The 25,910-nt window shown below is 46.5% G+C and overlaps 3 protein-coding genes and 1 non-coding gene across 7 annotated transcripts; 3 read left to right on the forward strand and 1 right to left on the reverse strand.

Annotated features, from left to right (window-relative positions):
* The first annotated feature begins 1,664 nt into the window (after positions 1–1,664).
* On the forward strand, positions 1,665–24,866 carry LOC124869131. Of its 2 annotated transcripts, XM_047366876.1 has the most exons (5): positions 1,665–2,404; positions 2,825–2,882; positions 22,613–22,890; positions 23,137–23,385; positions 23,472–24,866. In XM_047366876.1, the coding sequence occupies exons 3-5, from the start codon at positions 22,706–22,708 to the stop codon at positions 23,962–23,964; spliced, it is 927 nt and encodes a 308-aa protein (XP_047222832.1). In that variant the 5' UTR covers positions 1,665–2,404; positions 2,825–2,882; positions 22,613–22,705; the 3' UTR covers positions 23,965–24,866. The 2 variants fall into 2 exon arrangements, with proteins under 2 accessions (XP_047222832.1, XP_047222833.1); XM_047366877.1 differs by lacking the exon at positions 1,665–2,404 and having other exon boundaries at positions 2,416–2,882.
* On the forward strand, positions 1,667–1,772 carry LOC124869232. Its single transcript, XR_007038533.1, has one exon. It is a non-coding gene; the product is annotated as a U6 spliceosomal RNA (small nuclear RNA).
* LOC124869130 lies at positions 2,796–5,904 on the reverse strand. Of its 3 annotated transcripts, none has more exons than XM_047366875.1 (8): positions 5,324–5,904; positions 5,167–5,238; positions 5,003–5,079; positions 4,735–4,875; positions 3,972–4,321; positions 3,798–3,893; positions 3,386–3,710; positions 2,796–3,304 (listed from the first exon to the last, which is right to left on the reverse strand). In XM_047366875.1, the coding sequence occupies exons 1-8, from the start codon at positions 5,547–5,549 to the stop codon at positions 2,924–2,926; spliced, it is 1,668 nt and encodes a 555-aa protein (XP_047222831.1). In that variant the 5' UTR covers positions 5,550–5,904; the 3' UTR covers positions 2,796–2,923. The 3 variants fall into 3 exon arrangements, with proteins under 3 accessions (XP_047222831.1, XP_047222830.1, XP_047222829.1); XM_047366874.1 differs by having other exon boundaries at positions 3,386–3,518; positions 3,597–3,710; positions 5,003–5,238; XM_047366873.1 differs by having other exon boundaries at positions 5,003–5,238.
* LOC124867741 lies at positions 6,270–9,593 on the forward strand. Its single transcript, XM_047364321.1, has 8 exons — positions 6,270–6,471; positions 6,549–6,646; positions 7,091–7,279; positions 7,367–7,815; positions 7,932–8,256; positions 8,346–8,591; positions 8,667–9,229; positions 9,368–9,593. The coding sequence occupies exons 2-8, from the start codon at positions 6,608–6,610 to the stop codon at positions 9,591–9,593; spliced, it is 2,037 nt and encodes a 678-aa protein (XP_047220277.1). The 5' UTR covers positions 6,270–6,471; positions 6,549–6,607.
* Positions 24,867–25,910: the final 1,044 nt, after the last annotated feature.

The following is a 25,910-nucleotide window of genomic DNA, read 5'->3' on the forward strand; positions in this document are numbered from 1 at the left end:
TAAGCACTGCACTGCACGTTCTTTGCTGTTCCTAGTTTTAACCTACCTCAGTGATTGTACAAAGATATGGGGCAACATTACACGACTACATTATAGCCTTCATTAAACTGCAGCAAGGAGCAATAAGAACAATCGACAAGGTTGACTATCTGAATCACACAGACCCTTTATTTATAAAATCTTAGGTATTACGGCTTACTGAACTGGTGGATTTGCAGTCAGCGTGTAAGTTGTTTAAGGCCAAAAATAGACAGTTACCAGAAAATATGTATATCTCCCTCATACATCATCGGATCCACTTGATAATGTAGTATACATTATCATGAGTTAATAATGGACATGTTGACACAGTCAACTGACATAATTTCAGCCCCACCCACTAATAAACAAGTGAATGCAGCTTGCATCTGGAAGGTCGGATTTCCCCCAACTTTTGAATACTTCTCGCCAGACCAGAATTCTGCATGAGTGAAGATCATGACATGACGCTCACAGCGCCACCTAGACGCGACATTTGGAATTGAACGGCGGCCTCGTTGGTGGCGTGCAGCCGGCGATGCCAGGCTCCCGCGGTCGCTGCACAGGCCGAGTTGCGCTGAGGTGCGAGGGCCCTCAATGCTGCTTGCAGCTTTAATTATTGGTGAAATTGATATATAAAAGAAAAAATGTTCAAATAAATTAATCAGGAATCTCATGCAGTCGGTAACTCAGTCATCAGCTAGGTTTTATTAGACTTCACTATGTGGTAATTTGATTAATTAGTGATCCATTTTGTCTTAATAATAAATTGAAAGAGGTATCCTATAGAATAATACATCACATTCACCCTGTAAAGAACACTTTTGAGAGAATATATTTTGATATTGAATATTGCTGTTGAAAATGAAGAATAGACTATCTGTAATCTGTATTTTTACTATACATGTAGTAGAATGTTTTGGCCAGAGATGCAACACTGTATTAGGACTAAAACTGGAAGAAGGTCCAACTTTAGAAGAGAATGTGATTATTTGTTTTGGAAACAGTGGGGAAGAGAAAGACTTGACTTTGTTTGTTCAAACACTTATACTCCTGGAGAAATACCACATATATAAGAAAAAATGGACTTTGTTCACCAGAAATATTTAATTACAAGGAAACAATAAACGGACACAACAGCAAGAATCTAAAATCAATAGATCCGAACACCAGTTTCTATGCTTCTACCGCAAACATGTGGCGCTGGTGAGAGCTGCAGGTTTAATATGGGCTTTGCAATGCTCTGCTTCTCCCAGTAGATCTCTAGTGTCACTGTTGGGGGAGGAGTATTGAGCCCGCCTTTTGTTCTTGCCCGTTGAGTCTATGAGTGACTTGACTTTAACGCCTCTGGCTCTGTGGTTCTTTTGTCTTCAGCTAACCAATCACGTTCTAGTTTACGTAATGCTGTCTGCTCTCATTACCCATCATGCGTCTGTGCCTTTAAAACAGATAAGGAAACATATGAACAAAATGGGTAAATATTTGAAAGAAACATGTATTGTTAAGAGGTAACAGTTTGTTTCAGCTGCAGATCTTCATGTTTCTACATTTTCTATTCTGTTCTTCTCGTGTTAGTAAGAATAAAACCATAAAGGAAAAGGAGGTGGATGTGTGGCCTATAAATACCATTGTGAGACACTCCTTCTTTGTCCTAGTTCTCTAGGACATATACTAAAATTGGAACGATACAGAGAAGATTAGCATGGCCCCTGCGCAAGGATGACACGCAAATTCGTGAAGCGTTCCTCATTTTGCAATGTTAATATCAACTAAATATTTTGCAAAACTAATATTATCTATTTAAAACCAAAACAAGTTGTACTTTTGAAGAACCGTGTGCCCATTTCATGTGTATACTACATCTTAAAAAACAAAAAAACTTCAGAAAATATGTTTCAACCTATAAAAAACTTGAAAGGAAGAAGAGATTTCATGATCTGGTCGCCTTTCCTTTGTAGAACATGTGCAGCAGGGGTGGCAGTATGCTTCTCTCCAACTCACTCTGCAAGCAGCACCTCCCTCCCCTTCTCTCTCTCTGCTGCTCACCCAGACACAACATTCCTCCCTCTCTCCCTCAGTCCCGCTCTGCTGCTCTCAGGCACCCCTCTCCCCTTCCCTATTCTGCCACAGAGTCATTGAGAGCAGCTCATGATGGCGGATCTGTGGACATTATTCACCCAGCTGATAACGACACTGTCACATGGGATGTGTGCAGGAAAGTCATTGGCCAATGTGGAACACCAGCAATTTACACAAACATATAAAAGCAGTTCATCTTCGAGAGAACTCGAGAGCTGCAAAAGCAGTTGAGGAAGGGGGTGGTCGCCAAACCAGACCCCCGAGGTCACTGGCAGAGGCTCTTCAGCCCGAAATCAGGAAAATCCAGGTAATCTCCTGGATAAACTAATGGTTTTTACAGTGTGATCGGTGGCCAAAGATGCAATTTTAGCAGACTGACCAAGCTATTATATATTCAGCCAGTTGAAAAAAAATCTCAATTGTTTTACTTGAACTAGAAAATACAGTTACACAGGAATTTGCTCAGATACAACATGTGTAAAAGTTACAAAACGGGCAACTTCCTGTGAGGTTTGGACCTTGGCTCCAAGAGAGTCTTTTTGTAGGTCCTGAGAAGTTACATATGTCTAACACATTTCTTAATCCTCGGTTGAAGCGTGGCTTGAGGCTGATTTATTTATTTTGTTTTTAGTGACTGTAGGGGGTACTCTGGAGGAATTATGCCTGACCCACACGCAGAAACACTCAGGAGGCCGTAGAAAAGTTAATTGACTTTATTGTTCTACAGGAAACGGATGAAGTGGTCCGGGACTAGAACGCACCAACCGTAAGGGGAAGGTTGACAGGTAAGTTGGGAGAATTTTCCAAGTAAGAATATCTTTATAAGTTAGGCTGATTTGCTTACTGGTAAGTGAATGAGATCCGCCAGGGAGGGGGTGAACAATTGGGGTCCGAGAGTGTGGACGAGGCACTGGAGCTCTGGGGAACAAGGTAAGTGGTTTGTTGGTAGCGTGATGACCATGGGAGTCTTTACCACTGAGGTCGAGGGCTTTCCGTCCGCCCTGCAGCAGTCCCGGCCCACGTACAGGACTTCAGGGGAGCTGCGGCGGGCCTGCTCGTAGCGCTTATGCAGGCCCTTGGCCATGTCCTGCAGCCCATATCCCTCCGCCGCCGTCACCACACAGATCAAAACCTGCCCCAGCTCGTTCCCCACGCTGCTCATCCACTGAGCTGTCCCAGCATCCGCTCCAGCCAGCTTCTTGATGACCTGCAGAGGACAAGGGGCTTCCATCCATCAGTAAAGGTAGACATTAGCTTAATCTGAGAATGAAGGGAGCATTAAACTCACCTTCTTTGTGGAGTCCATCTTCAGGATGGAGCCGAAGACAGATGTCACGCTTGCCTGAAGCTCCTCCATCCGGCTGAAGGTCTCTCTGGCATAGGTGAAGAGCAGCCAGCGGCTAGTGGGTACAGGCTGCATTCTGGGGGGATGAGCAGTAGGAGCCAGATGTATCCCTGCTACTTGAAACTTCCCACAAGTCTCCAAGTAGAGCAGGCACCTGGTCATCCACTCCTCTGTGTGGTTTTCAACCAGGAAGGAGTGAAGCCGGTTAGCGCTGTTACCGAGCGTTCGCCCCTTCATCTGGCTAAGCACCTTCTTGTCACAGGACAGCCTGCAGCACAAACAGAAGAAGCTGTTAAACGTAGTTATTCATCACCTCAGATTCTAAGAACTGCAGCTGTGTGATGATCAGGTGTACCTGTACGCCAGCTCAGCAGGGAAGAGCATTTGGTGACTGAAGTCCAGCTGCTCCCTCACACTCCTGGACCAGGCAGCCACCTTCTTGGTGCAGTACCTGTCAAAGTGGACATGAAGGCGTTTCGGGTCCTGCTTTGTTGTCACCTATAAATTCTTTGGATGTCAGGATATTTACCTGCACTCCAGGTACTCCGTGCCCATGTAGTACCAGCCATCAAGGTCCAGAACTCTGCGCACGGTCTTATACAGGCCACAGCTCGTCAGCTTGTGGGCACAGCTCGGACACTTGAGGCTGTACTGCCACATCCGGTACGGAGCCCAGAGGAAGAACCGGCGCTGGAAGAAGGCATCAGGCGAGGAGGGAGGCTGGCTGTAGATGAGGCGGGGGCCAGGTGAGTGGTACCACAGCTGCAGCTCTTTAGACAGGACAGCCCTGCCTGTCCGGTCCTTGACAAACAGGGCTCTGCTCAGCCATTCCTGTTCCTCAGGAGGAAGGCTGCTCTTCCAGGACTCCAACAGGACAACCTGGAACACAGCATGTAGAATGCAGTGATGTAACGGCCCACACAGGTCTAGGGGTTCAGGGGCGGTAACATAATGATGTGTCCAGAGGAAACAAGTGGAATGTAAAAGGATTTATTACAAAACAGGGTTTCACAAAGCCACAATACAATTTTACCCAGGTAACACAAAAAAAAAAAAAACACAGAGGGCTAACAGCCTGAGGAATATTAAGTTCAAGGAACCCAAAAAGAAAAGAACATTCACAAAAAGGGAGGTACCAAGCCTCCCAACCATGAGCTTCTAGCTTGCGAGGCAAACTACAACAAAGTCAAAACCCTTTTAGCAGAACAAACAGGACAAGAAATTTTCCAAAACTGCCCAAAGCAGTTGAAAACACCAAAGGTGGGGGACAGCTGAACAAAACCTCTTCCTACAAGCTGCCCCACTGGGAGAATGTTGCAGGTGGGCCTCATTAGCATCTGATTGGCTTGCAATTCTCTGCTGGTCCAATGGCGCGGCTGCCTTCCAGCAGTCTCCAGGCAGCCAATCAGGAAGGTGTGCCCCCACAGCTGAATCTGCATAACAACAAAAAAAAAAGAAAAGGAGCCTGCACAGCCTCAAAAGGCCAGGGGCCATAACAAGTGAACTGCTGCAAATAAGAAAAAAACAACTTCTTGCTTCAAAAAGTCTTTTGAAACCAACCTGGGCTGCAGGAGCGCTGGGTTTATCAGCAGAGGGAGATGGTGTGAGGAGAGGAGTAGGAGTTGCTGATGAAGTTGCTGCAACGGGCGCAGAGTCCAGCACGGTCACTATCATACACATTGTGATGAAATGTGTTGGAAAAATAGACCTGCTGCATGACTCACCCAAAGCAGACAGCTCCTGCTCTACAGCAGAAGCAGCTTCCACCATCAGCTCCTCATCTTCTTCCGAGGAACCTGAGGAGCAGATTACAAGCGATGGGGTCAGTACAGCCCCCTTCGGAATAAATGCTGATCCCACCCCTGTCAGCAGTGAGCTTACTGTAAAGAACCATGGCTCGCTTCTTCCTTGGAGTGGAGGACTGGCGCTGAGGAGAAGGTGCAGCAGCCTTCGTGGTGCAGCTGGCCTTGCTGTCGGCCCTGCTGGAGCACGCTGCCGGGCTGCGGGTGAAAGCAGCAGAGGATGCAGCAGGTTGTTGGGCCCTGTCCCTCCTCAGCACATACTTTTTCAGCTGACTGAGTCGGGAGCCAGCATGCTGGACCTGCATCCCCCTGATCCATCCCCTATAGCCTCACGGCCTGGGGAGAACCTTCCTCTGGCTGCTGGAGAACGACGTGAATCTGGTCACCTCCCACCAGAAGGAGCGTGAGAGGACGGGGTCTCAGTCTCCGCTCATGGCCAACAAGGTAGCATTTCATCTCTTCTTATTATTTTATTCTAATCATTTTTAAGGCCTAATGCTATCTTGCATCCTTATAGGACGCCCTCCTGCGTTACTCCTCAGCCTACCCTGACTTTCTGGAGGCAGTCAGGTTCCACCGGGCATTTGAGGAGGCGCATGCCAGGTCTCTACAGCCTGGCCAGGAGGGACAGGCTCTTGTTGGCTTTGGTGACTTCAAATATGAGACCCTTCAGAGCCTCTATGAGTCTGTGGACCCCAAGAAGATCCGGTAGGATATAACGTTGGCACCTGTGGATGTTGTGGGTCGGCTGTGATGTCAGAGTCAGCTGACATTCTGTCTCATCTGCACAGATTTGTCAACTACCTGCGGAGGACTTCGCCTGCTCCAGGTTCCCAGATGGAGAAAGCCGTGGGATACGTTCGGCGCAGAGACAGACAGAGGACCGGTGCCACGGCTGCTGCTGCTTCCGCCGCAACCACCACCACCACCAGCACCGCCACCTCTTTTACCTCCTCAGGGGGAGCGTCTGTCTCAGCGCCGAGGCCTGTTTCCAGGACTGCATCACAGTATGTGTCATCTTCTAAATTAAGAGATTTAAAGGTCTAAATGTGATCAAGTTTATCTGTGTTATCTCCAGAATGAAAGTTTAGCTTGAGAGAAACAACCAGCTGTCTCACTTCAGTTTTGCAGCCTTCGTTTCCACACGGCGTTCTCTGTCTGGGGTGGAGATGCAGGCCGCCTTGAAGAAGCTGAGCTCCTCAACTAAACCTGCAATTCCAGCAGCAGGTGTGATGAAATTCTGAAGAATTGCCACATTGTTCTTTTCAATGATGTCATTTAGTTGTTTTTACGATTTCATTTACAGCCTCCAGCAGAACCTCTGGACCAGCTCTCTCCTCAAAGACTCCCGTAGAACCCAGCGATGAGGAGCAGGTCAGGGCAACTGCTGACACGGAGAAGAGTACGTAACAAGCATGTCGTTTCTCTTTGGACAAAGTGTTGACAAAAAAATGTTACAACTGATGCTGACTGTTTTCTCCAATTTTATTTCACAAATCTTCACAAAGTCAGATGAACCAGAGGTGAAACAGTAAGTCCAGTAAATACTTTGCTTGTGTCAACGGGCTGTAAATCACTCATCACTAACGGTGCTGGAGCTGCTCACCTGTCAGTTCCTCACGACATCACCTGTAGATAAACAGCACCTGTTTCTTTGTCTTGTAGTCAACCACCAGAGTCCTTCCCTCATCCAATTCTTTTTAACCATTAATCATCACTAGCCCTCAGCCTGCTTCTTCTTCTTCTTCTTTTTTTTTGGCTGCATCTCTTCTTCATGAGATGTTTGGGTGTTTGAGCTGCAGATAACACTTTGTTATGGTACTGAAACATGTCTTTTGTGCTTCAGCCTCAGGTGCACAGGCATGTCCTGCCTCCGCCACCTCCTCCACCACCTCTCTGCCTCCGAGAGACGCTGGTGTCTCTGTCCAGCTGGGTGACCCCACCGATGAGGAGCTGCTGGAGGCCACAGCTGGACAGGGAGACTCCACACGCCCTGTTCAGACAGGATCCTCCGCCACCTGCCGACGGTGCTGAGGTAAGTTTAGAGTCGAGAGTCAATCTTCCAGCAGGTAACTGTAAGGGACTCAATGCGATGTTGAAAGTGTCATCTTAATTTCTGCAGATGCTGCCCGAGTCCTGGCGGGCAGCTCTCAGCCCGGATCAGCAGGAGTGGATCGGCCAGACGCTGTTTGGCAGGGACCGCACGGGGAGGCCTCGTCTCAACGACGACCTCAACCTGTGGTGGTACCCCCCCCAGCCACGGCCGGTCTACAACCAGCCTCCCGCTTCCCCCGATCCTTTCTTCGCTTGTCGGCTGTTCCTGTGGATGCCTCACAGGATCTGGCGTCTACAGCTGACTTGCCCCCAGCCTTCGTGCACCGGGTCCATGACCAAGGCTGGGCTGTACAGGACCATCCGGAGGGTCCTGGACATCGACGGCTGGTACCTCATGGCCACGGAGTACCTAGAATGCTGTCGGTGCAAGAAGAAGGTCGGAGGGTGGTCACAGGGTATCATCGGGCAGCTGCCCCTCACCTATAGCTGCCTGTTTCCTGCTGTACTCACGTACAAGTAAGACTCGACCTTAACAACCGTGTTTTTTTGGAACTTAGTAATCCCAAACAAATCTAATGCAACCAACTGGACTTATTTATATTCTGACTTGGTGATGTTTCTCCCTTCTGCAGGCTGTCCAGTGACCAGAAAGTGGTTGCACAGCTGAGGTCAAGCACTCTGGGCAACAGAGCGACCCGGCTGTACAACACACTGCGGGAGCACCACACGGAGTCCTGGATGAGGAGATCCATCCACTACCTCGACGTATGCGAGCAGTTCCTGTCCTCGTGCTCTGTCTCCAAGCAGTCTGCGCCACCTCCGCCCATGCCACCTGTACAGTCACCAGTATTGTTGCTGACGGTGTACGGCTACGACGTGGTGACGCGGCTGGAGGAGTACAAGGCCAGGATCACGTCCACCTTCGGATCCATTTTAAAGATGGATTCCACCACGAAGGTCTGAAATTCTGTCAGTCGACTGCAAGGTGCTTATAAGTGGTGGTATTTCTCTCTCTCTCTCGCTCACACAAACACGGCTCTGTTCAGGTGACGAAGAAGCTCGCCGGTGCCGCCTCTGACACGGCCGCCCGGGTTACCAACGTGGGTAACGAGCACGGCCAGGTCCTCATGAGCGTCCTCACCTGCTCGGAGGGCTCCGAGGGCCTGGACGCCATGGCGGCCGGATTGACGGGGCGGTATCGAGTCGCCGAGGTTCCTCCCCCGGTCCTCGTGTATGTGGACCGCGACTGCTGCAGCCGAGACGGCGTGTCGAAGACAGCTGCCCTGTTTCATGTAAGAACTGAGATGATTTTAGGTTTTCATCTGGCTGACATCTTCATCTAACTCACTCTGATGTCTGTGTCGTAGGAGTGGGGGAACCTCGTGGTTCGTCTTGACATTTGGCACCTGATGCGACGTTTCGCTTGCGGTGTCACAAGCGAAAGCCACGAGCTCTACCCCACTTTCATGAAGCAGCTGTCTCGCTGCATCTTCGAAGTGGACTCCGGAGATACCCGGCATCTCACCGAGGCCAAGCGGTCCGATCTGGGGAGGAAGCACGGGATGGTCGACCTGAGCGATGCTGAGGTGGTCTGGAGGATCTCCAAGGAGGAGTGGAGGCTCCACTGTCGGCGCAGGACACGTGGGGCGGAGAACACTGCGCTCCTCATCCAGAACCTCCTGGACACCTTCAGAGGACCGGCAGGCCGGAATACCCTGAACATCCCGTTGCTGGATGATCTCCGCATCCAGGAACATCTGGGACACGCAGAGACGTCACCTCAGCTGCATCCAGGACCCGCCAGGCGTGCAGCTGTTCACGCAGACTGGGACGCTGACGAAAGGCGGCATCAGCCTCCCGGTCTATCGCTGTGCGAGGGGATCCACCTCTCTGGAGTCGTTCCACCTCCACCTGGACCGCTTCATCCCAGGTAAAGGCGGCTCTCTGTCCAAAAAACATCAAAAGCTCACTATTACGCGCTCATTTGTGTGTTTGTCTGTGTTTTCATCATATGAAGCTAAATCCAATATTTCATTGCTAAATGTGTTTCCTCAGGGACATCTGCTAGTGCCAGATACTTTCAGGCGTTCCTTGTGGACGGAGTGGTGAGGTGGAACGAGGATCGTGCAGCGGCGCCTGCGGATGCAGCTGAAACAAGGACGTCTCTGCATTCCTACAGTGGCCACCTCAAACACGCCCTCAACCAGAAGAGCCAAAGGGTGCTTGGACATCAGATGGTTGAGGATTTCACCAAGCCCGCTGCATACACAGGTAACCGATGTGGAAAACATTAATCTATTTTTCATCATCACACATCTTAGAAAAGGCTTCCTCCTAATGCAGGACAATGCTAGACCTCATGTGGCTGGAGTGTGTCAGCAGTTCCTGCAAGATGAAGACATTGAAGCTATGAACTGGCCCGCCAGTTCTCCAGACCTGAATCTGATTGAGCACATCTGGAACATCATGTCTCGCTCCATCCACCAACGTCACGTTGCACCACAGACGGTCCAGGAGTTGGATGCTTTAGTTCAGGTCAGGGAGGAGATCATTCAGGAGACCATCCACCGTCTCATCAGGAGCATGTCCAGGCGTTGTAGGGAGGTCATAGAGACACGTGGAGGTCACACACAATACTGAGCCTCATTTTGACTTGTTTTAAGGACATTACATCAAAGTTGGATCAGCCTCTAGTGTATTTTTACACTTTACTTTTGTGTGTGACTCCAAATCCAGGCCTCCATTGGTTAATAAATTTGATTTCCATTGATGATTTTTGTGTGATTTTGTTGTCAGCACATTCAACTTTGTACAGAACAAAGTATTCAATGAGAATATTTCATTCATTCAGATCTAGGATGTGTTATTTGAGTGTTTCCTTTATTTTTTTGAGCAGTATATATATATATGTCTGTTCATCGACAGACGTACTTCTTTTTGGTCTTAAACTGCTGATTTCTTCTGTTCATTCTTGTGATGCATGTATGTTTACTGTTTTACAGAAAAATGCATGCAGTAAACATATATGTTAGTGCTTCCACAGAAGTAGTCAGGGAGAAAGAAGGCAGAAGAGCTTTTCAGTCAAAATAAAACATTTATTCAATCAACTTGGAGAGCTATGTAGTAATGATAACAATATTAATATTATTAATAATAAAACAAATTTGTGAACAAAAGGTGCATTCAGTGTAGTAATATACATTTATATATATATATATACAGGGGTTGGACAATAAAACTGAAACACCTGGTTTTAGACCACAATAATTTATTAGTATGGTGTAAGACCTCCTTTTGCAGCCAATACAGCGTCAATTCATCTTGGGAATGACATATACAAGTCCTGCACAGTGGTCAGAGGGATTTTAAGTCATTCTTCTTGCAGGATAGTGACCAGGTCACTATGTGATACTGGTGGAGGAAAACGTTTCCTGACTCGCTCCTCCAAAACACCCCAAAGTGGCTGAATAATATTTAGATCTGGTGACTGTGCAGGCCATGGGAGATGTTCAACTTAACTTTCATGTTCATCAAACCAATCTTTCACCAGTCTTGCTGTGTGTATTGGTGCATTGTCATCCTGATACACGGCACCACCTTCAGGATACAATGTTTGAACCATTGGATGCACATGGTCCTCAAGAATGGTTCGGTAGTCCTTGGCAGTGATGCGCTCATCTAGCACAAGTATTGGGCCAAGGGAATGCCATGATATGGCAGCCCAAACCATCACTGATCCACCCCCATGCTTCACTCTGGGCATGCAACAGTCTGGGTGGTACGCTTCTTTGGGGCTTCTCCACACCGTAACTCTCCTGGATGTGGAGAAAACAGTAAAGGTGAACTCATCAGAGAACAATACATGTTTCACATTGTCCACAGCCCAAGATTTGTGCTCCTTGCACCATTGAAACCGACGTTTGGCATTGGCATGAGTGACCAAAGGTTTGGCTATAGCAGCCCGGCCGTGTATATTGACCCTGTGGAGCTCCTGACGGACAGTTCTGGTGGAAACAGGAGAGTTGAGGTGCACATTTAATTCTGCCGTGATTTGGGCAGCCGTGGTTTTATGTTTTTTGGATACAATCCAGGTTAGCACCTGAACATCCCTTTCAGACAGCTTCCTCTTGCGTCCCACGGCGGCCTTCAATTCCACCACTATTTGCAGCAGAAATAGTTGATTATTTAAAGGAGTTTAAAGTGGACATTGCAAACTGAGGGAATAATTCCTTGTAGAAGAGTTTCCAGGCCAGAGGAACCTTCCACCTTCTGCCTGATGGGAGCAGCTGGAGTGAGTGGTGGAGGGCGTGAGACAGGTCCTTTGTGATCAGGGTGGTCTTCCTGTTTTTTTCCTGGCCCGATTGATGATGCGGGACGGTTTGGTTTTATGTTTGACTGTGAGGAAGTTGTACCACGATAAAATGTTGAAAGTGAGGATGGATTTAATGATTTATAAACCAAACCAGAGTTAAAATCTCCTTTCTAACATTAAAAAATCTCAGTTTGTTCACAATCCTCGGTCTAAGGATGGCATGGGGCTGATTGTTGTTTTTTATTTTCTAGGGGGCGCTGTGGAAGAATTAGGTCACATATGTCATCATGGGGACTGGACTAGGATCAATCACATTGAATTTGGTCAAGATCAGATGATCTATGTGGAACTTAGAGCCAAACATATGGCCATGGCGTGACGTCAAACTTCAAAACGGCCAAAAATTAGCCTTTGATCCAAAATGGCCGACTTCCTGTGCGTTTTAGGGCATACCCCCAAGAGACTTTTTTTCTTGGTTTGAGGAGCTCTACCGGTGTGCCAAATTTCAGATCTCTACGACTTACGGTTCGGCCTAGCTCACATCTGGGGGCGTGGCTAAGAGGATTGGCCACCCCCACCGACGACGACATTAACGAACAAATATTTCACGCAGGGGACAATTTTGGGTAAAATCGTGTGCATCTAGGGGCTTGGCAAAGTCCCCAAATTGCCCCGCAAAGAGACAACGGAATAATAATAAATAATAGCAAACACTACGATTACAATAGGCTCTTGCCGGCTTCCTGCTCGGGCCTAATAATGATAATATTACTGTGTACTATAAAACTGATGTAAAGTCTAAATCAATGAATTTCCTTTAGACATTTTGAACCGTAACACAATAAACAACCAGGGTTATACATCTGATAAATACCAGTTAGATAGACTACAAGCATGTCTTGAAGACAAAAAAAACTTGGATGACATTAAATGTTTTGCTTCTAAATTCAGGCTTAGGCTGCTGGAGGACATAATGACCACTTTCACTCTCTCAGCTACATTCTCATACTACTCTCCAATTTTGCATTATTTGCTGTTATTTCAGCTTTTAACTTTATGTTCTCACTCTTTTCTCTTCCTAGAAGCTACACCTGGCCTGACTCTGTATCTACCTGAGACACCCTCTACCAGTGATCCACATGGCGCCTGTCTTTCAGTGTTTAACCCTTTCTCTCTCCTAGACATGGCTACTGACTGAGCTTCTACTGTGACTAACTCTATGTTCTCTCTTTCAGACTCTAACCTTGAAAACTGGATCAGAGTTTATCTGTTCTTTCTTTCTAGATGAAACGACTAAAGGAGCTACATCCATTAACATTTACTTTTCCTTCCCATAGAAAGTACTCCTGGATCAGTGCTTCTTTGTTCTCTTTGTGTCTCTGCTCTGTTCTCTCAAACCTCCAGTCGGTCGTGGCAGATGGCCGCTCACACTGAGCCTGGTTCTGGTTCTGCTGGAGGTTTCTTCCTGTTAAAAGGGAGTTTTTCCTCTCCACTGTCGCTACATGCATGCTCAGTATGAGGGATTGCTGCAAAGTCAACACCAGTGACTGTCCACTGTCTCTACATGCTCATCCAGGAGGAGTGAATGCTGCAAGTCACTGACTGGATGTAATCTGCTGGGTTTCCTTAGATAGAAAAACTTTTTATCCAATTTGAATAAATAACTGAATCTGTTTGATAGTTAGGATTAATTGGAATGTATGAACCTGACTTGAAATCTATATGATTCAACTGAATTGACTCAGCCCATTTCAAAGTTACCCACCTTTCACACAATGCAACAGGAAACAACACTCTCCAATTATTTTGACCTCTGCCTTCCTCCCTCCCTGTTGGTTGGAATAAGGGGGAGTCAGGTTTAGCCTGAACCGGCTCAGTTATGGTTGAGGTCCAAACAGACCCTCCATTTCTGTTACCTGTGAGACCCCAAACTCTAACACTCAGTAGTTCGGTCTAACCGGCCCCAACAGCCCCGCACCATTTCAGACCCTTTGTTGAGACGACATGAGTTCTGAATAAATAAAACTGAATTGAATAAATAGAGGAGTGAAAAGCATTTTGGGGCTGACTGTTAAAAGTTAAACGAACAGAAAACTGCATATTCACCGATTAGCATGACGAGGCGAGGCTAATCACTCAGAAGGCGCCTAACGGCCTAACAGGAACCATAGCTAATTAGCTGACGTTTGATTTCATTACTCTACCTTCACTTTGCTTCTTTGTCCCGTTGTTGTTCTTGTTCTTCTGTGCTGCTGCTCCTCCCTGTGCTCCGGACGGTTTAGGTTGTTTGGACGTGTTGGATAAAAATCCGTGGGTCACATCCATAAATACGCTCCTCCTCCCTCCGCAGAGAGCGGGCAATTACCGAGCCGCTGGAGGAGGCGACGGGGGTCGCGGTTCTTTGGTATTGTCATCGGTAGTGACATTAATTGGGCGTTGCTTTACACACGAATCATGTTAGATGTTCCATTTTAGCAGTTAATAGTAATAGCTAGTTTATTGAAGGTGATTTTTTTCCCCCCGGTTTTAAGTGGCGCCCCCTGGAGGCCACTGCGCTCCTACCATTTCCCTGTATTGCTAATGGGCCAGCGGGTTCCGGTTTCCGAAGAACATTATTTTTATTCCAGTCAGATTTTAGCACAGCCTGTTTTCATTGAGTCACACTTTTAGCTTGTTCATTTCTTTGTTTACAGCCGTTCATGTCATCTCTAACAAATAACATATTTGTCTCATCGTAATGCAATTTTCGTATTTTCACAAATCGCGCACGTCATTTATGACATAATGAAAACCTGAGGGCCGACCCTTGAGGTACACCACAAGCAATCTCCAGACATTTAGTGCCAATATCTCCAAGCTCCACAAATTGTTTTATCTCTGAAATAGCTTTTGACCCAATGTAACACATTCCCCCCATCCCATATCTTTCTAGTTTTTATTATTAGTATTTCATGATTTATGGTATCAAAATGCTTTTTTTTAAAGTCAAGAAACGGTCAGTACTGTAAATGTCCTGCCCACTTCCAGCCACTGAAAATGTGAGTAAGATGAGTACCTCCAAAGCCAAGCTTTTGATGTGAGAACTAGGCCTGCTGCCGTAGCCAAAACTTTCCACCTGACCTCTGACCTCTTTGATGTCACAGGGACCATTCTTGCGTTGTTACATGTCTTTACATCAAAAGGTTCTGTTTATGTCCCCGTAATAAAGCAGAGAAAACATGTCTGTTGAGGTCAGACGAGTTCATTCATTTAAAAACTCAGCAAAAGCTAAATCAGTCAGAATTGACTCAACTTAGTCTGAGCATGTTCAAAAAACAGCATTTCAAAAAAGCCACAACAGTAAAAGACACAACCGTTCTGAACTTCAGCTGGATGCAAAATTCAGTTTTTGATTAATCTAGAAACAGTTTAATGTGACTAAACATGTGACATATGATTGCACTGAGAATAACAACTAAATATGCATTATTTAACATAGAAAGTATTGAAAAAATTAAGCTATATACAACTGAAAGGGAGGCCAGCCACTCTTCTGGACTCTTAATAGATGCAATCTGCTGGGTTTCCTTAGACAGAAAAACTTTTTATCCAATTTGAATAAATAACTGAATCTGACTGAACTGTTCAATGATTACGATTAATAGGAATGTATGAACCTGACTGTTGTAAAGAACCTTGAGACGAAATGTGTTGTGAATTGGAGCTATATAAATAAAACTGAATTGAATTGAATTGAATTAATGAATCGAGGGTCACTAGGTGGAGGAGGACGGTGGAACAAGAGGTCATGGATGCGGGCGTACCTGCCTTGAAAAGAAAACCGAGCATCTGCACCAAGTGCCAGAGAAGGCTGACAAGGGAGATGAGCCACAGCAAGTATAAGGGCCATTTGTTCTGTGAGGCCACCGACAGTGGCTGACAGAGCAGAGAGGGGGTCTAACCTCACGGGACATCCACCGGAAAAGACTGCAGAAGAGGAGGCTGTACAGCAGAAGGTCAGAAGGTCAGAGGGGAGCAAGAGAGACAATAGGAACTGGAAAAGGAAGAAGAAGGAGGAGGAGCAGGAAGAAGATGAGGAGGACAGTCATGGGATAAGGAAGGATGAGGGTGACCTTCATCAGAAAAGACTGGAAAGAGAGGGGGAGAATTAAAAAGGCAAGAAGTAAAAGAAAAGAGAAATAGGTTGAGAAGAGAGAGGTTGAAAAGGTAAAAGGAAGAGGAGAGGAGCAGGAGAAGCAGAGGAAGAATGAAGCAGGTGGGGAGGAAAAAGGGAGGTGAAGAAGAAGTTGAAGAGAGAGAAAAAATATATAAAAATAAAATATAAAAAGAGTATAACTAGAGGCCAGAAGTACGGGACGGGTACACTGCCAGTCAAAAGTTTTAGAACCTCTTCCTCATTTATTGTTTTCTTTATGTTTATGACTGTTTAAATTGTACGTAGATTCTCACTGAAGGAAACAAAACAGTGAATGAACACATATGGAATTATGAAGCAAACAGAAAATTGTAAAATAACTTTCGAATATGTTTTTTATTTTAGCTTCCTTAAAGTAGCCGCCCTTTGCTGTGATGACTGAAATATTAACCTTTGACCTTCTCTCAGTGAACCTCTGGGAAGATCTTTCAAGACTCTTTGGAAAACCATTTCAGGTGACCACCTCATGAAGATCATGGAGAGAATAACAAGAGAGCAAAGCAGTAATCAGAGCAAAGGGAGGATATTTGGAAGAATCTCAAATATAAAAATGTTTAGAGTTATTTCACACTTTTTATTTACTACATTATTACCATGTGTGTTCATTCACAGTTTTGTTGCCTTTGGTGAGAATCTACAATGTAAATATTCATGAAAATAAAGAAACCATTAATTGAGAAAATGTATCTGAAAGGGTACATCAGATGGAGAAAAAACTATCTTTGAACCAGACTGACTGCAGACATTCTGCTTCATATAACCACAAACATTTTATTAATCTCAGACACATTATCACTGAGTCTCTGAGGTGTCTTTTTCACCCTCCTTTACCTGGTCAACATTACTAGTCCTTGAGCGCCCTCTTGTGGTGCTTGAGTGTCAGCTTCTGGTTGGTTTGTTTCACCTTCCTCTGTCTTCTTGTGTTAGGTGTTCTTGTTTGTGCTTCATCTTTCTTCACGTGTCCAGATATACTCACAACGTTGTGTGGTGTTGCACTGAATGGTTTTGTAAACTTGTCCACTTTGTTTAGTTCTACCAGTACTGTGTCCAGTTTTGAGTACTGGCCACGCCACCATACTTGTGTTCTGAGATGTTGTTTTGTCCCCACTATTCCTACATGTCCTTCATGAGCTAGTGCTAATGCGCTTACTCTTGGCTTTTCTGGTAATATATGCAATTTCCACACAAAACAATACATCCTATTACACACAATTCATTTATAATGGGTGCATACAACTTGCTCTTCAAAATGTGTTTTCAATTGGTTTGCACACTTCAGGTAGCTCTGGGTCTAAGGTAAGCGCAAGGATGACACGCAAATTCGTGAAGCGTTCCTCATTTTGCAGCGTTAAGTGAGACTAAATATTTTGCATAACTAATATTATCTATTTAAAACCAAAAAAAGATGTAGTTTTGAAGAACCGTGTGACCATTTCATGTGTATACTACAGCTTAACAAAGACAAACATTAAAGCTTGTAAACCTTTCAGAAAATATGTTTCAACCTATAAAAAAACTTAAAAGGAAGAAGAAATTTCATGATCTGGTCTCCTTTCCTTTGTAGAACATGTGCAGCAGGGGTGAGCGTATCGATCTAAATATGATGAGATTGATACTTTTGTTGCAGTTTCTCTTCTATATGTCGAGTAGATTTCCTCACAGAGTTCACGCGAGCGCAGCTTCACTCCAAATCACTCTGCAAGCAGCACCCCTCTCCCCTTCCCTGTTCTGCCTGAGAGTCATTGAGAGCAGCTCATGATGGCGGAGAGAAAGAGAAGCACTGTGTGGACGTTATTCACGCAGCTGAGGACACTGCCACATGGGATGTGTGCAGGAAAGTCATTGTGGAACACCAGCAATTTACACAAACATATAAAAGCAGTTCACTCTTGAGAAAATTCGAGAGAAGGGGGTCGCTAAACCAGACCCCCGAGGTCACTGGCAGAGGCTCTTCAGCCAGAAATCAGGAATATCCAGGATAAAGGAATGCTTTTCACAGTGTAATTGTTGGTCAGAGATGCAATTTTAGAAGACTGATTACGCTATTATCATATAGTCAGCCAGATGAAAAAAAAAAAAATCTCAATTGTTTTACTTGAATTAAAAAATATACAGTTACATAAACCCACCGCTCCATTCCGCACGTTGCCACTAGGCGGTATCGTGAGTGGGTGTCAGTGGGCGGCTCAAAAGGGATGTCATCAGTTGACCATACCAACGTGTTGAACAGTCGTCCACGAGGAAGCACACAACATTTGGTGCAGGAGCTATAAGGGGGATATAGCCCATTGAAATATTCTAGGTGGGCGCAGTTGACTCATACTCGTCGTCTTCCGCTTATCCGGGACCGGGTCGCGAGGGCAGCAGACTCAGCAGAGACGCCCAGACGTCCCTCTCTCCAGACACCTCCTCCAGCTCCTCCAGGGGGAGCCCAAGGCGTTCCCAGGCCAGTCGAGAGACATAGTCCCTCCAGCGTGTCCTGGGCCGTCCCCTGGGCCTCCTCCCGGTGGGACGTGCCTGGAACACCTCCCGAGGAAGGCGTCCAGGAGGCATCCGGTATAGATGCCCGAGGCACCTCAACTGGCTCCTCTCGATGTGGAGGAGCAGCAGCTCTACTCCGAGCCCCTCCCGGATGGCCGAGCTCCTCACCCTATCTCTAAGGGAGTGCCCGGCCACCCTACGGAGGAAGCTCATTTCAGTCGCTTGTATCCGTGATCTCGTTCTTTTGGTCATGACCCAAAGTTCATGGCCATAGGTGAGGGTAGGAACGTAGACCGACCGGTAAATTGAGAGCTTCGCTTTTCGGCTCAGCTCTCTCTTCACCACAACGGACCGGCACAGCGCCCCCATTACTGTGGCAGCTGCACCGATCCGTCTGTCGATCTCCCGCTCCATTCTTCCCTCACTCGTGAACAAGACCCAGAGATACTTGAACTCCTCCACTTGAGGCAGGAATTCCCCTCCAACCTGAAGAGGACAAGCCACCCTTTTTTTCCGGTCGAGTATCATGGCCTCTGACTTGGAGGAGCTGGTCCTCACACTCGGCCCCAGTGCATGCTGTAGGTCTTGGCTAGAGGAGGCCAGCAGGACCACGTCATCCGCAAAAAGAAGAGACGAAATCCATTGGTCCCCAAACCAGACCCCCTCCGGCCCTTGGCTGCGTCTAGAAATCCTGTCCATGAAAGTTATGAACAGGACTGGTGACAAAGGGCAGCCTTGCAGGAGTCCAACATGCACTGGGAACAGGTCCGACTTAGTGCCGGCAATGCGGACCAAACTCCTGCTCCGCTCGTACAGGGACCGGATGGCCCCTAGTAAAGGGCCCCCGATTCCATACTCCTGGAGCACCGCCCAAAGGGCATCACGAGGGACACAGTCAAATGCGTTCTCCAGGTCCACAAAACACATGTGGACCGGTTGGGCAAACTCCCATGAACCCTCAAGTACCCTGTAGAGGGTATAGAACTGGTCCAGTGTTCCACGGCCTGGACGAAAACCACACTGCTCCTCCTGAAGCCGAGGTTCGACTATCGGCCGGACTCTCCTCTCCAATACCCTGGCGTAGGCCTTACCAGGGAGACTGAGGAGTGTGATCCCCCTGTAGTTGGAACACACCCACCGGTCACCCTTCATATAAAGGGGGACCACCACCCCGGTCTGCCAGTCCAGAGGCACTGTCCCCGACCGCCACGCAATGTTGAAGAGGCGTGTCAACCATGACAGCCCCACAACATCCAGAGATTTGAGGTACTCAGGGCGGATCTCATCCACCCCCGAAGCCTTGCCACCGCAGAGCTTTTTAACCACCTCGGTGACTTCAGCCTGGGTGATGAAAGAGTTCAACCCCGAGTCCCCAGCCTCTGTTTCCACCACGGAATGCGTGATGGCAGGATTGAGGAGATCCTCGAAATACTCCTTCCACCGCCCAATAATGTCCTCAGTCGAGATCAGCAGCCTCCCAGCCCTACTGTAAACAGTGTTGGTGAAGCATTGCTTCCCCCTCTTGAGGCGCCGGACGGTTTGCCAGAATCGCTTCGAGGCCAACCGGTAGTCCTTCTCCATGGCCGCACCGAACTCCTCCCAGGCCCGAGTTTTTGCCTCTGCCACAGCCTGAGCCACGACACGCTTGGCCTCACGGTACCCGTCAGCCGCCTCAGGAGTCCCACAAGTCAACCACAGCCGATAGAACTCCTTCTTCAGCTTGACAGCATCCCTTACTGCTGGTGTCCACTGCCGGGTTCTGGGATTGCTGCCGCGACAGGCACCGCAGACCTTACGATCGCAGCTACGGGCAGCATCATCGTCAATAGATGCGGAGAACATGGTCCACTCGGACTCTATGTCTCCAACATCCCCCGGGATCTGGTCAAAGCTCTCCCAGAGGTGGGAGTTGAATACATCCCTGGCCGAGGGCTCCGCCAGACATTCCCAGCAGACCCTCACTATGCGCTTGGGCCTGCCAAGTCTGTCCGGCTTTCTCCTCCTGGGTCTGATGATACGACAACAAAGTCGATCATTGACCTCCTGCCTAGGGTGTCCTGGTGCCAAGTGCATTGATGGACACCCTTATGTTTGAACATGGAGTTCATTATGGACAATCCGTGACTAGCACAGAAGTCCAATAACAAAACACCACTCGAATTCAGATCGGGGAGGCCATTCCTCTCGATCATGCCTCTCCAGGTGTGGCGTGGAAGTCCCCCAGCAGAATAATGGAGTTCCCCGGAGGGGCACTATCCAGCACCCCCGACAGGGATGCCAAGAAGGCCGGGTACTCCGCACTACTGAGTGCTCTGTTAGGAACATATGGACCAATCAGATCTCTGATGTATGATGGAGCTAGATCATTAAGGGCTTTATATGTGAGGAGGAGAATTTTAAATTCTATTCTGGATTTAACAGGGAGCCAATGAAGGGAAGCTAAAATAGGAGAAATATGATCTCTCTTTTTAATTTTCATCAGAACTCTTGCTGCAGCATTTTGAATCAGCTGAAGGCTTTTAACTGCATTTTGTGGACATCCTGATAGTAAAGAATTACAATAGTCCAGCCTTGAAGTAACAAATGCATGGACTAGTTTTTCAGCGTCACTCCTGGACAGGATATTTCTAATTTTGGCAATGTTCTGGAGATTAAAGAAAGAAATCCTAGAAACCTGTTTGATATGGGATTTAAATGACATGTCCTAGTCAAAGTTAACACCAAGGTTTTAATGATGAGAAATAAGCTGTTCTAGCTTGGTGAAGTGTCTTTTTATACAACAGTAGGCTATTTTTCCAGATTAAGTAGGAATCCTCTAGGTGTGTAGAGCGCCATTTTCTCTCCAATTTTCTAACATTGTGCTTTAAAGTATGCAGCTCTGAATTAAACCAGGGAGCCTCCTATGAATAATTACCTTCTTTTTCAAGGGGGCTGCATTGTCTAATGCATCACGCAATAATAAAGAAACACTATGAACAAAAGAATCAATTTGTGAAGGGGCAGAAACAAAGTTATTGCCCTCCACTGTGCTTTTTTAGTGATAATGAGGAAATTAAAAGTAGAACAGATTCTTTAAAGGTTGTTACAGCATCGCCTGATAATGATCTACTATAATGAAATTTTCTTTCAGGTGTGGAGTACTCGGTTAAATTAAACTCAAAGGTTATTAATAAATGGTCAGACAGGACAGAGTTATGAGAAAATATTGTTATGTCTTTACACTCAATGCCATATGTCAGCACAAGGTCCAGAGAATGAAGACAAAGGTGGGTAGGTTTGTTAATGTTTTGAGCAAAGCCAATTGAGTCTAAGATAGCATTAAAGGCTATATTTAGGCTATCACTTTCAGCGTCTACATGAATGTTAAAATCCCCCACTATAATAACTTTATCTGTATTTAACACTAAATCAGATAAAAGGTCTGAAAACTGATCTAAAAATTGAGAGTAAGGGCCTGGTGGATGGTACAAAACAACAAACAGAAGTGGTTTTAGTGCTTTGCAATTTGGATGAGGAAAACTAAGGATTAAATATTCAAAAGAGTTGTAGCTATTGATTGCTCTGGGACTAATCAATAAATCAGACTGAAAGATGGTTGCTACTCCTCCTCCAAGCCCAGTATTTCGAGGAATGTGAAAATTTAAATAATTAGTAGGAGTTGCCTCATTTATAGTAACATAATCCTCTTGCTGCAGCCAGGTTTCTGTGAGGCAAAATAAATCAATCTGATCGTCGCAAAGAGCAAACTCACCCAACAAAACTGCCCTGGCACATGTAGGCAACCTTCTGCTCCATATAGATGCCTAAAACGCAGCGCCAAAACATGGTCACAATCGCAAATTCAATCAAAGATAGGGATGGGTACCGAATTCTGTACTTTTATAGGTACCGACCAAATTCCGTCTGTACTACCGAAAGCCGATTCACGTAAAACCAAACGGTACCATGTTTCGGTACCTAATCGTGTTATTGTGACACTGAGGGAGTGGAAGACTGAGCGATTTTCCATGCCGGACATGAACGCAGCATTGTACGCAGAAGAGCGTAATGACGTCAGTGGCCGCTGGTACCGTCAACAAAGCATGGCTGATCGAAAGAGCTCGAAAGTATGGCTTCACTTTTCCAAATGCGATGCAATATTTGTGACGTGAAATGCAAGACCAGCGGTGGGAATACTTCTAATCTGTGGAAGCACTTGGTGAAAAGGGCTGAGAGTTAAACTTCATTATATTTCCAGAAGAGTTTTTACAATTGTTATTTGTTTGATGCAACCATTTTTCCAGTTCTCTCGTTATTTTCTTATTATCCTAATCCAATGTTTTTAGTCTGAACATCCAACCTTCAGACGGGCTCCTAATGGGACCCTCATCCTGAAAGCCTCCAGAGAGGCTCAGGGTGTGGGACCCCAGAAGGGAGCCATGACCAAGGCTGGGCTGTACAGGACCATCCGGAGGGTCCTTGACATCGACGGCTGGTACCTCAAGGCCACGGAGTACCTAGAATGCTGTCGGTGCAAGAAGAAGGTCGGAGGGTGGTCACAAGGCATCATCGGGCAGCTGCCCCTCACCTATAGCTGCCTGTTTCCTGCTGTACTCACGTACAAGTAAGACTCGACCTTAACAACCGTGTTTTTTTGGAACTTAGTAATCCCAAACAAATCTAATGCAACTGGACTTATTTATATTCTGACTTGGTGATGTTTCTCCCTTCTTCAGGCTGTCCAGTGACCAGAAAGTGGTTGCACAGCTGAGGTCAAGCACTCTGGGCAACAGAGCGACCCGGCTGTACAACATCTTTTTTTTTTTCTTTATTTTTTACACACCCTGCCTTTTCTTTTCACGTGTTGCAGCTGCATACTTGGAGTGAACTCGGGCCCGGCAAACTGGCCAGACACCAGCCGCCTGGTGGAGGCCATTTGCAGCCAGCTGTGTCGCCTTCATCCCGCTGCCACGCGTGTCAGGGGGATCATGAGGACCCGGTGTTCCCTCATCCACGCGGACTACGTGTCCGTGCCGGAGACGGTGCTGGAAAGCCCGAGGCTGATGGCTCAGACCACCATCCAGCTCTTTGAGCTGAACCAGCGAACCTTTTCCCAGTGGTGAGAGCTGTGTTACTGACATGGAGTCTTTTCACCTGCTGAACATGTGCTCAGAGTTTAAGGGTCTGATGTCTTCGTGTCTGCAGGTTTAACCGTCGGCAGAAGCAGTGGGAGAGGTCTGTGCTGGAGCAAGGGGTCAGCATCGTCCCCGCTCCAGCTGTTCCAAAACAACCCCTGCTTCCTGCAAAGGAGCTGTCCTTGGTTCGGGTGGGGCAAGGACAGACCTTCTGCTACAACCTCCCAGAGGAGCAGCAGCCCGGCCCATTCCACAGCCTCCTCTTTGCCCAGATCAGGCACAGGTCTCCATCCTTCCCTCCACCTCCTCTGCTCAGCTGCCTCGTCCTCCAGTTGTGCCCAGGACCACGACATACAGGAGGAGGAAAGCGGCGGAGGCTGCTGCAGCTGAGGGGGTGGTTCTTCCCAAGCAGAAGAGGAAGCAGCAGCTGCAGCAGCAGCAGTATCTCTGTAGAAAGGGCAACCAGCCCAAAAGACTGGACACGGGAAACACCAGGATCGGCGGTGTGTCCTACTGTGCCACTTTTGGAGGGAAGAGTGTGGAGGAATGGAGGAAGGAAGTGAAGGACAAAGGAGGGACCAGACATAATCATGTTTTAAGAAATTATTATAATTATATTACATTTATTTTTATATTAGTTGATTATAATAAATTATATATAATACTATAATAATAATATATGTATAAGAAAATACACACCTATAAATACACACATATAAATATATATATATTTATATTACAACACTGAATGCACCTTTTGTTCACCCCCTTTACAAATTTGTTTTATTATTAATAATATTAATATTGTTATTATGTTATTGTGAAGGACACTATATATAGATATCTATCTATGTATACACTGCTCAAAAATATAATGGGAACACTTAAACAACTGTGGGGGCATAAAGCTGTGTTTGAATAGATTAAAAGTGTTATTATATTGTTTACCATTATAAGATGAATTCTGTGAATTCTTTGTTCTGTCCTTAAGGAAACAGGCCTGTCTGGAAACAGATTACATTAGGGAAACGTTCTTGGCGAGAGGAAAGACTAATGAGCTTGTTAGTGCAGTTCAGCCAGGAAATCTCATGACTGCACCCAGGTCACGATGTCATTGGAATTCAGCATCTAGATAAGTGATGAAATTATTGTAAACTGTCATGTACGTCAACTTGTTTTCCAGATGTCTGGCTGGAGTGTATTCCCGGAAAAGTAGAGAGAAGTAATGTTGTAGGTGCCAAGAAGGTTTACGTAAATGAGTATGATGATTTCAATTGGTCAAGAGGACCTCAATACACACCAATGCTTTGTATCTGTATAAAAACCGCCCTGTAAAGACTGAAGGGAGGGAGTCTTCTGGAATTTTTGATGAAGATGATTCTGTGTGATTTTTGAAGAATAAAAGTTCCCCCCCATGGGGACTGCTTGAGAGAGATATTTCTGAGTTCTGTTTTAATTATTTTAGCTCAGTGATAAGACCGCCTGCTCCTAAACAACATAATATAACTCCAAGTAAATCAAACTTCTGTGAAATCAAACTGTCCACTTAGGAAGCAACACTGATTAACAATTAATTTCACATCTTGTTGTTCAAATGAAAAAGACAACTGGAGGAAATCTTTGGTGATTATCAAGACACTCAATAAAGGAGTGGTTCTGCAGGTGGGGACCACAGACCACTTCTCAGTACCGATGCTTTCTGGTTGATGTTTTGGTCACTTTTGAATGTTGGTGGTGCTTTCACACTCGTGGTAGCATGAGACGGACTCTACAACCCACACAAGTGGCTCAGGTAGTGCAGCTCATCCAGGATGGCAGATCAATGCGAGCTGTGGCAAGAAGGTTTGCTGTGTCTGTCAGCGTAGTGTCCAGAACCTGGAGGCGCTACCAGGAGACAGGCCAGTACACCAGGAGACGTGGAGGAGGCCGTAGGAGGACAACAACCCAGCAGCAGGACCGCTACCTCCACCTTTATGCAAGGAGGAACAGGAGGAGCACTGCCAGAGTCCTGCAAAATGACCTCCAGCAGACCACAAATGTGCATGTGTCTGCACAAACGGTTAGAAACCGACTCCATGAGGATGGTATGAGGGCCCGGCGTCCACAAATGGGGGTTGTGCTCACAGCCCAACACCGTGCAGGACGCTTGGCATTTACCAGAGAACAACAGGATTGGTAAATTCACCAATGGTGCCCTGTGGTCTTCACAGATGAAAGCAGGTTCACACTGAGCACATGTGACAGACGTGACAGAGTCTGGAGACACCGTGGAGAGAGATCTGCTGCCTGCAACATCCTTCAGCATGACTGGTTTGGCAGTGGGTCAGTAATGATGTGGGGTGGCATTTCTTTGGAGGGCCACATGGTCCTCCAAAGAAATGGGTCATGCAGTACAAACCGGTACAGGACCTCTGAAACATTAAATCCCTCTTTGGTGTGGTTATGGCATGTAGTGGTGGCTATGACCCCACACACAACCAAGCACACAGCTACTCCATGCACAAACTAT

The sequence above is a fragment of the Girardinichthys multiradiatus genome, chromosome 5 (assembly GCF_021462225.1).
Source record: "Girardinichthys multiradiatus isolate DD_20200921_A chromosome 5, DD_fGirMul_XY1, whole genome shotgun sequence".
Taxonomy (NCBI): domain Eukaryota; kingdom Metazoa; phylum Chordata; class Actinopteri; order Cyprinodontiformes; family Goodeidae; genus Girardinichthys; species Girardinichthys multiradiatus.

Coding starts and splice junctions, on each gene's coding strand:
- LOC124869130 (XM_047366873.1), bottom strand. CDS start 5,549: ATGCAGGTCCAGCATGCTGGCTCCCGACTCAGTCAGCTGAAAAAGTAT. Junction 5,239..5,323: donor GCGAGCCATGGTTCTTTACA/GTAAGCTCACTG, acceptor TCTGCTCCTCAG/GTTCCTCGGAAGAAGATGAG. Junction 4,876..5,002: donor CCAGCGCTCCTGCAGCCCAG/GTTGGTTTCAAA, acceptor GTTGTTATGCAG/ATTCAGCTGTGGGGGCACAC.
- LOC124869131 (XM_047366876.1), top strand. CDS start 22,706: ATGACCAAGGCTGGGCTGTACAGGACCATCCGGAGGGTCCTTGACATC. Junction 22,891..23,136: donor CCTGCTGTACTCACGTACAA/GTAAGACTCGAC, acceptor CACGTGTTGCAG/CTGCATACTTGGAGTGAACT. Junction 23,386..23,471: donor CAGCGAACCTTTTCCCAGTG/GTGAGAGCTGTG, acceptor TCGTGTCTGCAG/GTTTAACCGTCGGCAGAAGC.
- LOC124867741 (XM_047364321.1), top strand. CDS start 6,608: ATGAGGAGCAGGTCAGGGCAACTGCTGACACGGAGAAGA. Junction 7,816..7,931: donor CCTGCTGTACTCACGTACAA/GTAAGACTCGAC, acceptor TCCCTTCTGCAG/GCTGTCCAGTGACCAGAAAG. Junction 8,592..8,666: donor AGACAGCTGCCCTGTTTCAT/GTAAGAACTGAG, acceptor TCTGTGTCGTAG/GAGTGGGGGAACCTCGTGGT.